The sequence below is a fragment of the Chaetura pelagica genome, unplaced genomic scaffold (genome assembly GCF_000747805.2).
Source record: "Chaetura pelagica isolate M959 unplaced genomic scaffold, ChaPel_1.0 scaffold260, whole genome shotgun sequence".
Classification (NCBI taxonomy): domain Eukaryota; kingdom Metazoa; phylum Chordata; class Aves; order Apodiformes; family Apodidae; genus Chaetura; species Chaetura pelagica.
Window position 1 is genome coordinate 727,094 of NW_009951940.1, and position 17,474 is coordinate 744,567.

Here is a 17,474-nt window from a genome sequence, read left to right on the forward strand (position 1 = left end):
AGCAGGAAAATGGATTTCTCCTCATCTTTATCTGGAACACACTGTTGCCAAACCCTGACATCCACCAAATCCCATTATGCCAGCACATCAGGTTGTAAATGCATTTCATTTTATATATGCAGCTGTGCTAGCTGTACACTCTGTTCTATCCTCCATGCCCATTGTCCCCCTGGAAGGCACAGCCCCTAATACAAACACATCCCAAACTGATCCAGCAACAGCAGGTTAACAGAGACTTAGGATTTTTACCATAGAAATTAACCCAGCACATTCTGACTGGAAGTGTAAGGCAGCATTCATGTGAGCAATTTAACAGTTGATCCAAAGTGAGCACCATCTCCAGCAACAGGCACCGAGAAACAGCACAAATATTTGCAGACCTCTGCCCTGACAAGAGGTAGTGGCTTTAAACTAGAAGAGGTGAGACTTAAGATTAGATATTAGAAGAAATTATTCACTGGATAGTGAGACACTGGTCCAGGCTGCCTAGGGAAGTTGTGGCTACCCCATCCCTGACAGTGTTCAAGGGCAGGTTGGATGGGGCTCTGAGCAGGCTGGTCTGGTGGGAGATGTCCCTGCCCATGCAGGGGGGTTGGAACTAGATGATCTTCTAGGTCATTTCCAACCCAAACCATTCTATGACATGATATGATATGATCATCAGATTCTTTCAAAATACCAGACAGGCAGCTTCATTTTCCTGGTTAAGTATGTTAGTATCTGTGTAAACAGAAATTAAGCACATACGAACTACTAATCCATTTTCTGCCTTTTTTTTTTTTTTTGCATCACCTACCACACTTCCATGCTCTCCCTAAATACAAGCAAATACTACTAGGATCTAGAATCAGGACTCAGACTGGTAAGACAGCTGTGGGTATCAACACATTACATTAGATTAAAAACAAGGAAAATTAACATAGGTGGACATTTTCTAGAGGGAAAAAAACCAAAAATCTAAAATGTCAATTCTAACTACACTGAATACCCAGCATTTCTGTGTCCTTGAGCTTAAACAGCTTATCTCCTTCCTCCATTCTCAAGTGGTTGCACTCTCCAGGTACCTCACCCATTCTCAGCATTTGTTCAGTGAGCTAAAACACAGCCAGGTGGTGTGACCTTCCAGTCCTGCTTTCAGTTCTTCCACCCTGCCCTGGCTTGAATTCCTTTCCCTCTAAGAAGACTGTGTCCAGTTAGAAATTAATATTCATACTGGGCCTTAAGCTTCTCCTAATTACAAGTTATACTGTACTTCTCTTCCTGAAGTCTTCATACAGGAGACATACAAGATCAAAATTAAAACAATTTTATCTACCATGTCCTAGTAATGTATACGTACCCAAATACATTGACACTCCAGCAGACTAGTAGGACCTTCTTCTCATATTCCCTCATAAACTTAAGAGATTTACAAGATATCTCATAAGAATAATTTCAGTGACAGTGTTTTAGCCAGTACTATATGGCCTAACAGTAAAAAACACTATATCCACTCACCTGAAGATATTAACAATTAACTGCAAAGTCGTTTGCTGAACTTCTGTATTCAGTTTCTGCTGCCAAGCCCTCCTACACATCTGGAGTTCACCCAGATCTGTGCTGGCTCGGAGGTGGCAAAGCTCTAGATCATAATGCAGCTGGAGACTCTCCACTCTACACAGAAAAGAGAATTATCAAGTTGCATCCTAACATGAACAATTTCTTTTCATACCTTTTAAAGAAAAAAAGTCATTTAGGCTTCATGCATCTTACAGCTAGAGGAAATGCAAAGGTTGATCTGCAAGTATTGACAAGCTAACAAGACTCCTGGAGGTCCTACCAACACACGTAAATCATAGTGCACTCAGCTGTCCTTGTAAAGAACAATAAAGTTTATAGGACAATCCATATCAGCAATAAAAAAGAAATAGGTATTCCAGGGTGTTGAAAAATAATATGGTTATTACTATGACAGCTTAAAGTTACCTGTATATGAACAGACATTTTCATTTGCTCTTATCAAAGACAGTGCTTTTTTAATTAATGAAATTATATAATAAAAAATAATACAAAATAAAAAACTTAGGAAGAGGGTCAAGCATTATTTATGCACTATGATAAACACAACTTCAACATCTTTTCACCTTTTTATGAAAGTTTCTGCTGCTTGTACTGGAATATCTGGAATTTCAGGATCCTCTTCAACCATTCTTGAATGTGTAATATCTCCATTATCAATATTAATTAGAATTAAGTCTTCAGCTTCCTTTTAACAAAAGAATACAGAATTACTGTGAATATATTCATATTGTAAAAATATTTACTATTTCTTTATAAAGGCCTTAGGCAATTAATTATTTCAGAAAGAAAATAAACCAGAAAACAATCAACTTTTTCCCCTCCCAACTAGAAGATCATATGGATAATTAAACAATGGCTTTCAGGAAAAGTAAGAGTCATTATATTAACAGATATTAATCTCCAATGAATTTGGTAAACTAACATGTTCTCCATAAAGTATTGAATTAATACTGGATCTCCAAGCTTATCCCTGAAATGTATACACACAAAGACATGTCAAAACCATATATGTGCATGTAAAGCAGCTCTCTAAAAGCTAATTTACAGCACTGACCTCTGTGTACTTACCCTATGGGGTGACTGGGAGAGGGAGAGTTTCTTTTAGAGTCTCAAACAGGGAAACATATGTCAAGGCACAAAGAGTCACATGGAGGTGAAGCCAATGCTGATCTTTCAGTTTGCAGTTTTAATAGATCAGCTTAAAGATCAGCTTGTAACAAACATAAAATCTTTCAAATTATATGAAAGAAATGTCTGTTTTCTCATCTGTACTTATCTGTGATAGTGACAACATCTTACTGCTAACTAAAAAAGTAATTTTAAAATTACCTAATTTTTCTTAAAGTAATTCTTTGCTCATTCTGGACTTGACTAGATGGAGAGTTTTACTTTGTCTTCTAATCAGATGGATTAATCTAACAGAATTTAACACCATTTCTCTGTGTTTGGTTCCAAACACTCACAGAAAACCTATGCATACCCTCAAAAAAAGTGTGTTCACATTAGCCTTGCCCTGTGAAGATAAGTTTTCTTAAATCTTTTAGAGTAACCAAGATTATTGTTATTCATTGAAAGAGAGTTATTTAAGTTAGATTCTGAAAAAAAAGAAGACCAAAAAAATCCTCAGAAAAATGGTAAGATTCTATTCTTTACATTGTTTTTTCTTTCTTATTTTATTAAACACTTAGCTTCACCATGAAAGTGAAAAGCTTAAGTGGGAATAGTGTAAAACATACCGTGCTAACTTCTTCATAATGATCAATGTGACATCCCATAAGAAAAGATGTTGGGGCCATCACAAAATCCAGCATCTGACGGGACAGAATGGGCACAAAAGTGTGTTGCCACTGAAGAGGATGAAGGTACAACATAAAGCATTCAGCAACGAGGGTCAGCAGAGCCCAATCAGAGGAGAAGAAAACTATTCTCTGCTCCGTCAAAATACAGGTCATAACCTGGAAAAAAACATGAGGCTACAGGTTTATGAAGAGTTAAAGTCTAGAACATACAAGATACGAGCAAATATTTCATCTGCTTCATGAGTTGTGTTTTCTAATAGCTACTTTAAATGTTTATAAATAAAATTAACAAGAGAGGAAAACAGAAAAGGAGAAAAAAAAGTGATGCTAAAAGTCAATGAGAGTTTTGCCATCAATGTCAACATTGATCTCAGTGGAGAGCAGTGCTTTCAGAGAGCAAGTCAGGAAGCTGTCTGGAGATGGCCTCCCTTTTCCACTGATAGAGAGGGCCCAATGCCATCTAAGCACCAAACTCAGGTGCCTCAAGTTAGGTGAGATGAATCCAAGCCAAGAAGAGTAAAGGCACATGTGGGACATCTAGCAGAGGTGCTAACACACAAACCCCACACTCAAGACGTACCAGTTGCAAGAGGATAATTTAGGATTCGAGGTAGTTTTGTTCCTAACATGCACACATGGACAGAAGTCCACATGAGTAGAAGAATAGGCCTATCCAAAAAAATAAGCCAGTATTGTCTGCTTTCTGGACAGAGGAGGTTAGTCAACCCTGGACAGAGGCCTCCAACCTGCTCATTTTAGAGGAAGAGGCACCAATAATACTCACGACCTTAAGCAACATAATTTAACATTATAGGTGGCCTTTGAGCAGGGAATTTCATCAGGAAATGAAAAAAGGATACCCCAAATCAAAATTAATGTATGATTCTATTAAGAACTGAAAAATTCTTTGCAGATAGCTTTTGGTATTGTCTTTCTACACCATTTCCACTATGAGAAAATCAATTCTTACCAATCCTTCCTACAGTAGCTCACTGTCTTACACATAAAAAAGATTATTATGGATCATGTAAAAAATGCATTTTATGAGAATTCAAAACACCATCTGTCAATCAGCTTGAGCACTTACATTTTAAAATATATGCTTAAGAAATGTAGCAGCTATTGCTAAACCACAGGAGAAAGAAATCCAATGTGCCTTAATCTAATCTGGACTATAAATAACAAAACATCTCCATAAGAAGTTTATTTTATTGTGTCATATCTCTAATACATAGAACTAACACTATTCTGAATTCCTGGGTTTAAAATGGGAGTTTTTGTAAGTAAACATCTTGGGGGTTTTTTAAAGCACAACATTACCACTACTGTAAATTTCTAATACATTTTAAAACATCAGTTAGTTTTACCTGCAGCACCTGCTTTGGCTTGAAACACAGCAAAGGAAGATGAAGATCCAAGTCAATAATTGGACTGTCCGGATCCTCTCTTGAAGGAATTATTATTTGAAGTGGTTTCATATTAAATACCTGTAATAACAGATGTTTTACATTTACTTCTTAAGGAAAATGTTCCCACAACACATTTAATTTGGGATTTTTATTCCGACTACAAAATATTAACATTAATTGAGATCAAGAAGACTGATATTTGCATACTACAGATAACTGAAAGGAAAATATTAAAAGACATAATAGCTGCCTTGAAATACTAACATGGACTTTGTCTACTTCAATTCTCATAGGCTGTTTAGCCAGTAAAAAAATATATATATTTTAAAATAATTAAACTTGCTGTGTTATAAGCATAATAAAATAATGCTTTGTAGGTACAACTGAAAAAAAATCAAAATTGTGGTAAAATTCATACAGGAAATAGAAAAAATATGAACAGAAGAACTGAGCAAAGGTGTTCATGTTAGGAAGACAGAACAAGTGAAAACAAATTAATTCTTTCAGTGTTTCAGATACTCCAGCTCAAAACTCTGGGGGCCAGATCCTGCACGTGCTGCATATTTCAGCACTTACTAGCTCATTTAGTCAATTTTTCAGACAATCTTCCGGATATGCTGTTTCTGACTTCACTCCTAACTCCTCACCCCAGAGTCAAGGAAGACAGCTAAGGAGAAATCCATGGCTCAAGCTCTGCTTCCCTAGAAGCCATTTTAGTAGACAAAGAGAGTGTGCTGAAATCCCCGACTCAGCTTGATTTGGGATGGGTTATAAAGAAGAAAACACAGCCCACACATCTCAGATACTAACACTGAATACAAATGTTTCTGTGAGTTGCTTCTCTCAGCTAGACCTTGATCAGGCAGCAGCCACTCAGCAGAACACTTAATCCACTACACACTGTTCTGCTTCCTCAGAGCCATTCAGACAAAAGAAAAGAACAAGCCCAGAAGTGTACGCATTGTTCCGGCAACTGGCTTATTTGGTGTCTTCTCTTTCACAATGACTACACTACTTCCCAGTCCCATCACTGCACGTCTGCCTGTCATACAATCAAGATGACAGTCATGAGCATCAGGTGACTTGTATCAGTATTGTAGAATAGTTTGGGTTGGAAAGGACCTTTAAAGGTCACCTAGTCCAACCCTTCCTGCAATGAGCAGGGACATCTTCAACTAGATCAGATTGCCCAACACCCCATCCAATCTGACCAATATTCCAGGGATGTGGCATCTATCACATCTCTGGGCAGCCTGTTCCACTGTTTTACCACCCTCATCATAAAAAATTTCTTCCTTAAATCCAGTTTGAATCTACGCTCTTTTCATTTAAAACCATTAGTCCTTGTTCTACCACAACAGGCTCTACTAAAAAGTCCATTGCTGTCTTTCTTACAAGCCTTTTTCAAGCATTGAAAAGCAGCAATAATGTCTCCCCAGAGCCTTCTCTTCTCCAGCCTGTCCTCAGAGGTGTTCTACTCCTCTGACCATTTTTGTGGCCTTCCTCTGGATCAACAGATCCATGTCTTCCCTGTGCTGAGGGCTCCAGAACTAAACACCAGGTGGGGTCTCACCAGAGCAGAGTAGATGTGCAGAACCACATCCCTCAACCTGCTGGCCACACAGCCTTGGATGCAGCCCCAAATACAATTGGCCTTCTGGGCTGCAAGTGCACTTTGCTGGTTCATACCCAGCTTTTCATCCATCAGTATCCCCTAGTCCTCTTCTGCAGGGCTGATCTCAATCCCTTCACCCCCCAGCCTGTATTGATACTGGAGGCTGCCCCAACCCAGGTGCAGGACTTTGCACTTGACCTTGTTGAACGTCATGAGATTCACGTGGGTCCACCTTTTGAGCTTGTCCCGGTCCCTCTGGATGGCATCCTGTCCCTCAGGGGTGTCAACTGCACCACTCAGCTTGATTTAATGTGCAAGTTTGCTAAGTGTGCATCCCATTCCATTATTGAAGATATTACACAGTATTGGTCCCAATACAGACTCCTGAGGGACAGCACTTGTCTCTGATCTCCATCTGGACATTAAGGCATTCACCACTGCTCTCTACCTGAGAATTGGTTGGATAATGATTGCATCAAGATAGGCAACTTCCACACTTGGGCTGAGTAACAGTGACACGATTTGCTGGAGTTTATATATGAGATGGCAATGGCAAAGAGTTCAAGTGAAAGATAAGCTTCCATTCTTACAGAGCAGTTGCAGACTGGAGATCCAACCGTTTGCAGTAGACATTATGTGGGCTGACACCCTAGAAAACAAAAGCTTGCTTATGCTGTCCTACCCAGGCATCAGTTCCAACAGTAACTAGTTGGCTTGAGGCAAATCCTTCCCAGAAGAATATTAAAAATTTAAAAGCATGACCAACTAGTGCTCAGGCCTGCACCCTGGTCACTCTGTTATCTCACATACTAATAATGTGCAGCCTTCATTTCAAAGCACAGGCACTGCCATCAGCTTTATATCAGCAAGTAAAATCTCCAACCCAACAGTGAAGCACGTCTTCCAGTCTATAGAAAGTAACATCTTACTGTTTTAGAAGACAAAATGTTAAAGGTAATTATGAAATTCAGTATCAGTAATTACCAAGTGGAGTGGTCCTGGTGGTGGGCTGGGTATTAAAAATAATTTTGCTGCAAATTCTTTTACGTGTTCCTCAACATCGAAATCCTTGAAAGGCCGCAGTTGCACTAGTAAGCTGAAATTCAATTAGAGACAATTACTTATAAATAATAACATGCAAACAGAAAAGAAAAAAAAAAAAAAAGCTTTTTTGCCGATAAGCCAGAACTGCAAAAAAAAAAAATTAATTAGAAGCAATGGAGCTATTATTCCAGTAAATTAATTTCTAATTTATTAGCTACTTTGAGTGGTTCCATTTAATTTTAATAATGATGCTTTGTCAGAAGAAGGGTTGTTTTTTTTTTACTTCCAAGCATAACATCCTACTGCATCATATAAATCAGAGAGTGCAGACAGGACATGGGGTCTCATGATGGCAAAGAAAACCTAGAGGGGAAAGACAACTAAAGGAACTGTCTTACAGAGACTGCTTAAGGAACGAAACACCTGCAGCTGCAATACATGGTGTTTCTCCCACCTCAAGCATCAGACTTCAGCTCTGGGATGGAAAACAACATCAGAGGAAAAGAGAGGCTGGGCTTAACTGCAGAGGAATGTGAAGCAAGAGCCATATTTAACCCAAGGCCCAGGCCTGCAGGAACTCTGCTCATTGCTATTGCTCCTGCCCATACAAAGAATAAATACAGGAGTGCAAACCTAAGAAATGTTTCTGGTTTAGAACTGTAGCACCTGAGCTGTGTCAAAGCCACAAAGGTGATGTGGTTTATATCATATGCCAGACCAATTCATGAATATTTAAACATACACACTATTAAGACTGCAAATCGTTAAGTCCAACAGCATTTCTGAAATGTAACAGGAAGTTAGATATTTGTAGTCAGAAAGGGCATTTTGTTCAATACGTGATTCATGCGCATATTAATAAGCAAAAAAGAAAAAAGAAATTACCCCAAACCCTTACAAAATCAGAAATGTAAGCCTACAAATCTACATATATGGAAACTAGGAACTTAATATGGTTGTATTCTCCTTTGAAGGTTTATTTCAGTTTTAAGTTTTACTGGCTTCCTACAGAAAGTGCTTGTTTTTCAGGAAGAAAACAGTCTAGAAAGAAACTGACTAAGTCAAGAGACATACGAGAATCCAGGACATCATATTCACGTATGGCATTTAGATTCCTGAATAAAAATATTCTGTTGGATTAATGGGATTGGGTTGGATTAACAAGACATTCAAATTCATTAAATTCAGTTTTGGAAACTTCCCTGGGCTGAGCACGAGGCAATTTCACAAACCCTAAAAGTGCCCGTTAGCTATTTAGGGGCACAGAGGAGACAGGGGGAGGGGAATTCAAGAATTATCAAGGAAAACCAGACAGTAGAGTCACCCTTTTAAACTAGTTTTGCTTTTGTTTTTTTGTGTGTGTGTACTGCTGTTCACACTCAGTAACACCTTAGATGTGGCCTAACAGCATGTGAGGACTTGGGGGGGAGGGATTTTTGAGACAAAAAGCACATTCAGTAAATGTCACAACAAAAGCAACCTGACCCCAGTGCTGAAAAAGCAGCAGATGTACAGGCAGGAAGGTAAGAGCTCTCTAATCAGTGCACTGTGCCCATTAATGCAAAGTAATAGCAGCTGCCAGCACTGCAAACATCTGATGAAATAAATGAAGTAATCTCTGAAACATCAAAGTGGAGAGCTAAGGAGTTTATGAACCTTCCATTACCTCTACTAACTGTCCACACACAGATGTTTCAGAAAGCCAGAACATCTATGAACAGGGCTTTTGTACTGCCTGAAAGCTGGGAGCTATTTGCACTCTTCTACATTTTCTCAAGGCAGCTGAAGGGACTAATACACAGGTTGGAAGTTGATCTGTTTGAATGGAGCCTATTCATCCATCCATCCATCCAAGATGGGAGTTGATCCAGAGGACATTATTGCCAGGAATACCTCACTTTTCATGTAGTGTAACAGATTGAGGTAAGACTACCTGTGCAAAGTGCCAAAACCTCTCAGTTTAAAACTGTAGCTCTTCAAAAAGAAAAAAAAAGAAAAAAAGAAAAAAAAAAGAAAAAAAAAAGAGATGTGGAATAAACCAACAGCTGCAGTGTTGTGAAACAGTCTGGATGCAGATCTGCTTGCTGAGGGGAGAGGCAGACACACTCCATTCAAATTGCACTGGATTTGGAAGCACTGAACCCTAGTAATGTGTGAATTCATGCTAAAATTAATTACACAGAATACGAAGACCTTCATTACAATGATGAAAATCTGAAAGCTCCCCTTGCAGTCCAAAGCACCTGGATTCATAGTTTGATGTTGCCTTCGTATCCCAGTTTGGTCTCAGTTCTCAGTTGTGATTCGTACTATACCCTGCCATTTGAAATAAATTAGGAACCTGGGTTTTATATGGGAATGCTTATGGCAATCAAATAGGTTTGAGAACTCTTCTGAATGAAAAAAAAGTACCCCCTCCCCCCCATTTATAAGAAATCCTGTGCACTGCAGGTGCTGGAGATAAACTATGCACAGCAGAATTCTGGAGGACAATGAGGTATTTTGCTGCAAAAAAGATCCTGGATGGAAGCAGAACTACTTTAAATGCTACTTCAACACCAGGCCTTCATTAGTGAAAATAAACAGCATTTTTTCCACTAGTTCTCTCAAGGAAAAGGCTACGAACTAGGTATCAGTGGTTTGAGGTCCACCAGCAAGTGTTTTCAAATCCCCAGTCTCACAGAATGATTAGTCAGTTGAAGCATCCAGCAAACCACTACTGAGGCATCCCAAGGATACAAGGGTGCTGTTGAAGGTGTTATTATTTATTAAGTATAGAAGGCACTACTGCTTTGAGTATACTCAATGAAAACCTTTCATTAGATTTTTAACCCACTGGCCACCTGATTGCAGTTAAGGCAGAAAAAAAAAAAAAAAAAAAAAAAAAAAAAGAGAATCCCTCCCTTTCTGGTTTACAGGAAAACAGTGGCAATGTTTTGTAGTGTTACAAAAAGCTGAAACATCCCCACCTGTAAAGGGCATTGTATTCAAATTCATCACTGAGGTCTTTACTGTAATAACTTATATTCTGTTCAGAACAGCTACGTCCCAGCAGCTGTTTCATGCCATATGGAAAAAATGTATGTAACAAAACCTAAATAAGGAAAACTGGTACCACTCCACCCCTTCCTTTCCTCCTACTCAAGTATACTCTAGAACAGTAAAACACCATTTCTAAAAAAAAAAAAAATTAAAATGGAAGGGCAGACATTCTGAAATTATCTATCGTACACTAACAAGAAAAATATACATTTAAAAAAAAAAAAATCTGAAAAAAAATACCTTGGAAACTTAATCAGTTGAGTTTCCAGTACAGAAATACCAGCTTTTCCATCTGCATTGCCCTCTCCTGACAGCTACACACACTTGGATCTTGCATCCAGATGCAGCAGCAAAAAGGAGAGAAAAGCTGTGCAACTCTGTGACTAATTCCCCTGTTAGATCACCAAGACAACACACAGTACTAACTTGGAAGGCTACTATCCTGTCCCTATAATTATTCACATAATACAAACCACTTAAAGATTAGATGGTAGGTTACTGATAAAACCAAACTCCCCTTAGAAACCACTACAGACTCAGCTTAAAGGGAAAAGCCATCCAAATTAGTGAGCTTGAACATTAATGCTTTAAATTGTTGCAAAAACCTACTATATATGATGAAGGCAGAAATGTTTAATTATCACGTTTAAGCAGAAGCTTGCACCTCTAGAAAGTTAATTCCACCTGGCTCTTGTCTGGCCTAAACAAGCATGAGACCTATAAACATTTTCGTAACCTCTGGAATTTTCCATGGTTTTCCTGAGAATTTTCCTACCTCTCCCCTAGTGTGTTTTTTAAAAAATCCACTGGCAAATTGACTGCACCTCCCAGCTCAGAGGTGTCTCACTCCAGAGACAAAATCAGTACTTTATAAATGTACTTTATAAACCACTGATGCACACCCTAAGTGTTTCACAGCCAGTTGCAGAGTGGGATGAGCCCTCATACAGGCTGAGGTCACTGTAAGAAGCAGTTATGAAGACAGATTTAAGCAGAAGAGCACCACAGCTCAGGTGTAGAGCTGTAACAGTTACACATGCAGATCAGCATTTCCTTGGGATTTGAGGCTACAAAAAGGGAGGAATGAATCAGCTCCTGCAATACCAACAGTTGATGTAATTGATTTAAATATGAGGAGTGGAAAAAGTGATCTGGGCAGGAAAGGAGAAAGGAAAACAAACATTTCCTTTGTATTTTACTGAAATAATCTTGATTTTGCACTGACCTGTGAATGTCTAGTTTCCATCATGTCGAAGTCCCTTGTCCACCTTAAATCTTTTACTAATGCTTTGAAAATGACAGAGCAGAGGTAGGATGAATAGCATCAGTGGTGTCCTCACTCATCATGAAGGGCTCCCAGAGTGACTCACTTCTGATACCACAAAAGCTTTTGTGGAGACAAGATGTGAACTGCCCAGAAGAAAGGTCCTGCTTTGCTCCTCCAAGGCACCCTTCATCACCCAGTCAGTGCTGCAACCAGATCCAGACCCATACCATGGGGAAGAAGAGGTGTGTGTGGTGGGGAAATGAGTGCCCAGGTGTCACCCTGGAATGGAGTCAGGTCAGGGGGTAGTGATGCACCTCAGCTAGCACCCAGGAAGCACACCCTTGCTTGGTCATCTGCTCAGCACACTGACTGCCACCAGAACACACTGGAAGACTCAAACTCTGACCTAAAACCCTAATGTCTTTCAACTTAGACACAACAAGCAAATACCTGCAAAAGAAAAGCATCTGACTTTAATTTTACTCCAGAAAACTTGACTGGAATTCAGTAGAAAAAAAAGCAACACCTCTTCTACCTTTGGACCATAAGTCTGCAAGTTAAGATTACTCAGCAATGTCCAATGTACAGAGACTGGCTCCCTCATGCAAGGAGTTTTTAATCCATTCGGTAAAAGAAGCATAAAAGATTTTAACACCTTAACAATAAAGCAACATACAACTTCAAAGTAAGTTAAATTACTAAATAGCAAGACAGACTCATGTTCACTTATGTTTCAACTCATTTACACTGCAGAGTATCTGAGTGTTTCTAACAAGTGAAGTACTCTCTATCCTAAGATTTTCTCTCCCAGTTCTCAAAAGGCCAAGTAACCACTATAGTCCCTCAAGCAACTTGGATTATTTAAGGAATAAAGTGTCACTGCTCTGTACCTGGGAATATCATGGAACAGATCCTCCTAGAAGACGTGTTAAGGCACATGAAGGACAGGGAAGTGATCCAGGACAGCCAGCATGGCTTAACTAGGGGCAAATCCTGCCCGAACAACCTAGTGCCTTTCTACAAAGCAGTGACTGCGTCAGTGGACAAGGGAAGACCTATGGATGTCATCTATCTGGACTTCTGCAAGGCCTTTGACACTGTCCCTCACAACATCCTTCTCTTTAAGTTGAAGATATATGGGTTTAATGGGTGAACTGTTCAGTGAATAAGGAATTGGCTGGATGGTCACATCCAGAGGGTAGAGGTCAATGGCTCAATGTCCAGATGGAAAATGGTGACAAGTGGTGTCCCTCAGGGGTCTGTACTGGGACCAGTGTTGTTCCATATCATAGAAACACAGAATGCCAGGTTGGAAAGGGACATCAAGGATCATCTGGTCCAACCTTCCCAGGTACTACTATAGTTTATATGAGGTGGCTCAGCACCATGTCAAACTGAGACTTAAAATGGTCCATTGTGGGGAAATCCACCACTTCCCTTGGGAAACTATTCCAATGTTTGACTGTCCTTGTGGGGAAACATTTACCTCATGTCTAATCAGAATCTCTCCAGGAGCAACTTGTGCCCATGATCCCTTGTTTTTTCTGTGCGATTCCTTGTAAATAGGCAGACTTCATCTTCTTGATAGCCACCCTTTAAATACTGGAACATGGTCATAAGGTCTCCCCAAAGCCTTCTCTTCTCAAGGCTGAACAAACCCAGTTTTCTCAGCCTCTCCTCATATGGCAGCTCCTCCAGTCCTCCAACCATCCTTGTGGCCCTTCTCTGGACCGTCTCCAGCCTGACCCATCCTTTTTGCAGAGCAGGGACCAAAACTGGACACAATACTCCAGGCGTGGTCTGAGAAGCACTGAGTAGAGCAGTATGATGACTTCCTGCTCTCTGTTGGTGATGCCCTTGTTGGTGCAGCCCAGCATCCTGGTGGCCTTCTTGGCTGCAGCAGCAGACTGTGCACTCATGTTGAGCCTGTTGTCAGTATCTTCATTAATGAAATTGCCAGTGGCATTGAGAGCACCCTCAGCAAATTTTCTGATCCCACCAAGCTGGGTGGTGGAGGGATATGCCAGAGGGATGGTATGCCACCCAGAGGGACCTGGACAAGCTGGAGAATTGGGTCCAGGTGATTCTGCCCCTCTACTCTGCCCTGGTGAGACCTCACCTGGAGTGCTGTGTCCAGCTCTGGAGCCCCCAGCACAAGAAAGGTGTGGATCTGTTGAGCATGTCCAGAGGAAGCAATGAAAATGATCAAAGGGAGGGCTCTGGAGCACCTATCTGATGAAGACAGGCTGAGGGAGTTGAGGTTGTTCAGCCTTAAGAATAGAAGACTCTGGGGGGACCTTACAGTGACCTTCCAATACCTGAAAGGGGCCTGTAAGAAGGCTGGGGAAGACCTGGTCACAAGGACATGTAACAGGACAAGGGATAAAGGTTTCAAGCTAGAAAAGGGTAGATCTAGGTTGGATATTAGGAAAAAGTTATTTAATATGAGAGTGGTGGATCATTGAAACAGGTTGCCTACAGAGGTGGTGGGGGTCCCATCCCTGGAGATGTTCAAGGTCAGGCTTGATGGGGCTCTGAGCAATCTGTTCTAGTCTGACATGTCCCTGATTATTGTAGGGGGGTTGGTCTAGATGACCTTTAGGGGTTCCTTCCAAGCCAAGACATTCTATGATTCTATGATTAACTGCTTATTAGTACATATATTCATATTTTTATGACATTTATCTGGTGCATTAGAAGAGGTTTTGCTGGTTTCAAAGTGATTTTCACCAGCATGTAAAAAATGCAGTTAACCCTCCTTCGAAAAAAACCCCAAATCTTTGAGAGATCCTGCAAATTCGTATTTTCTAGACTTACAAAAAAACCTCAAAGAAAATGAAGACAATATCATAACTAATTTCCTTGATGTTTAGAACTTGCATTCACTGTCTGGGTAACACTGACATTAACATCTTCTGTTCCTCTCCTACACATCTCACACTACCATAAACTGAAACTAAGGCCTGTTTTACCATTATGCAGCTACCCTGAGCACATTAAACAAATTCATGTATTAAAGCCTGCACAGTAATTCCCAGGAGAAACACACAGGATAGCAAGTCTTACCAAGAGAGGCAATCCTTCAGGGCATTAAAATATGGATATCTGGATATAACACAAATCGCAAATGGTACAAAACACACTGGCATCTTCCCAGTCTGTGCAGATTCCCAGTGGGCCTGCCCATTTGAGGACATCCAGCCATCCTGCAAGAAAACTACAGATTAATGTGTTTATGATGATCATGAATCTATAGCTAATATTTTCTTGAGAACCCTAGAGATGTGATGCCCAATTCTAAATTTCAAGGGGATTTTAATGTCTATCTTTCTTAAGCTCTTCAGAAAATATAAGCCTTCAAGACTTGGACATACATAGCAAAAAATTTCAGTGGAAAAGATATTTAGAAAAAAGATGTCCAAAAAAAGATGTCCAAGGGACAAAGACTGCTCCAAAATATTCAAAACTCCTAACTGAAATCCATGTCTTTCCTAATGCAATGAAATTCCAGTGTACTTAATTTACAATGGCAATATTACGTATAATTTGTTCTGTATTCCCACTAACAAACCATGTCTATTAGCTAATGCCATAAATTAAACTTGATATTATATTGCCAAGTGGTTTTTTTGCCTTACTTAATACTTTTAATATGCTTTAATAAAAGCCTGAGTTAAATAACATACTTGCATAGGCTGGTAGTACTGTGCAACAACACCGTATGTTCTGTTACCACAGACATCTGTGAAGACCAGGAAATGAATGTGGTCCTCTTTTGATTCAGAAGTTACATAAAGTCCTCCTGCAATGAAAGCAGAAACCTTTTTTTTTTTTTGAACTACATATTTAACTACAGCTGCTTGAAAATCAATTCATGACAAATAGTGTACATTTCCACTTCAGACTCAAAAGAAATGTCATATTTTAAGAGATCAAAATGCACATGTACAATCCATTTGCTCTGAATTTGTTACAAAGGCTGTAAGCTACATGGTACTGAAGAAGTAAAAATATTATATCGTTATTCTGCATAATAAGTGGTAAAATACAATAGATCAGGTTTGTTTACTTTTTTCCTTTCAGGTTATCTATGGTCTACAATAGTGACATGGATATTAAAATGTCTGCAATTAAACCCAGAGGAAACAGTCACTACTTAGGGTATATCTTAGTACTAAATGAAAAGTGAAAGAGTGCTCAGTCATTTGGAGGGGGGAAGGGGTGAATTACAAGTGCATGCAGTTCACTCAAACCAAGATTTACCAGTAAAGGCTAAAGGGAGAAGGGACTTTTAGTTTCCCTGTCTTGCAGGTGTTGCAGCTACTGCTGCTAATAGACCTGTTTGACACCACAGAGTAAGGGCACTCCAATCAGGCAGAGCTGCTTTCATCATGGACCTGCTCATAAGCAGACACATTTTTTATACCATGAAATATAAAAATACAGAGAATACAATATTTATTTTTTTAAATGTAGCTGTGATAATGGTAAAAAAATATATATTAAAACACTTCTCATTAAGAAATGTGAGCCTCTCCATACCTGGGAAGCATAGCTGTGGCAAACCAATAAGATCAATGTCCTTTGGGACTGTAATATCTTCAGTGTCAGGTGCTTTCTGCTCCCCGTTGAGACTCTTGACATTTTCAATCTTTGGTCTCTCTTTTTTCTTTCGGAAAGACCGGCGTTTACTTTTATTCAAGGTATTCCCAGCATTATTCACCTGAACATCATCTCTGCTAATAAATGGAGGCACAAATACAGAAAGAACTTCTGGATCAAGAGGAGGAAGACTTTTGAGTTTTCTTTGAGTACCCTATAAAAACAAAAAATACAAACAACCACTAAGTTAATGCTCATCCTGATAGTTTTTTCAAACCATTTTATGCCCTATTTTCTCTCTACCCCTAAAACTGTGTATTTTGAATACATTTTTTATTCTTCCTTAACTATTTCTTCCTTCTCATTTCTTGCTTTACATGTTAATGTCAGGGGAATACTCATTTTCAGTAGGTAAAAAACAAAAGCATTCTTCATCATTCAAAATGCACCATATCAGCAAGTCCAGAGGAGGCCACAAAGATGATCATAGGGCTGGAGCAGCTCTGCTCTGGAGAAAGGCTGAGAGAGCTGAGGTGTTCAGCCTGGAGAAGAGAAGGCTCTGGGGAGACCTTAGAGCACCTTCCAGTGCCTGAAGGGGCTCCAGGAAAGCTGGAGAGGGGCTTATTACCAGGGTGTGCAGTGATAGGAAGAGGGGTAACAGTTTAAAACTGAAAGAGGTTAGATTTAGAGTAGACATTAGGAAGAAATTCTTTAGTGCGAGGGTGGCGAGACCCTGGCACAGGTTGCCCAGAGAAGCTGTGGCTGCCCCAGCCCTGGAAGTGTTGAAGGGCAGGTTGGATGGGGCTTGGAGCAACCTGGTCTGGTGGGAGGTGTCCCTGCCCATGCAGGGGGGTTGGAACTGGATGATCCTTAAGGTCCCTTCCGGCCCAAACTATTCTGTGATTCTATGATTATAGCTTCGGCGTAAGAAAACTAACAAACATCAAGTAAGGTATTTCCTCCTTTGAAATGTTAGTATATATTTAAGCTATACTTAAAACACCGGTAGTAAGAGTAATCAGGCAACAAATAACTTAAAATAAACACCGGTAGTAAGAGCAATGAGGCAACAAATAAATGAAACAAAGAAAAACAGCTGAACTCCCTAGATAAGTCTTTGTTCATCTTTAGGGAAA

General features: G+C 39.8%; 1 protein-coding gene across 1 annotated transcript in view; it reads right to left on the reverse strand.

Moving 5' to 3' along the window:
- The window catches only part of DENND3 (DENN/MADD domain containing 3), a 35,166-nt gene that overhangs the window by 17,137 nt on the left and 555 nt on the right, over window positions 1-17,474 (reverse strand). Inside the window, 8 exon segments of the mRNA XM_009996674.1 lie at window positions 1,494-1,653; window positions 2,124-2,245; window positions 3,297-3,515; window positions 4,727-4,846; window positions 7,368-7,479; window positions 14,803-14,942; window positions 15,423-15,538; window positions 16,279-16,552. Of these exon segments, the coding sequence (XP_009994976.1) occupies window positions 1,494-1,653; window positions 2,124-2,245; window positions 3,297-3,515; window positions 4,727-4,846; window positions 7,368-7,479; window positions 14,803-14,942; window positions 15,423-15,538; window positions 16,279-16,552 (1,263 nt within the window).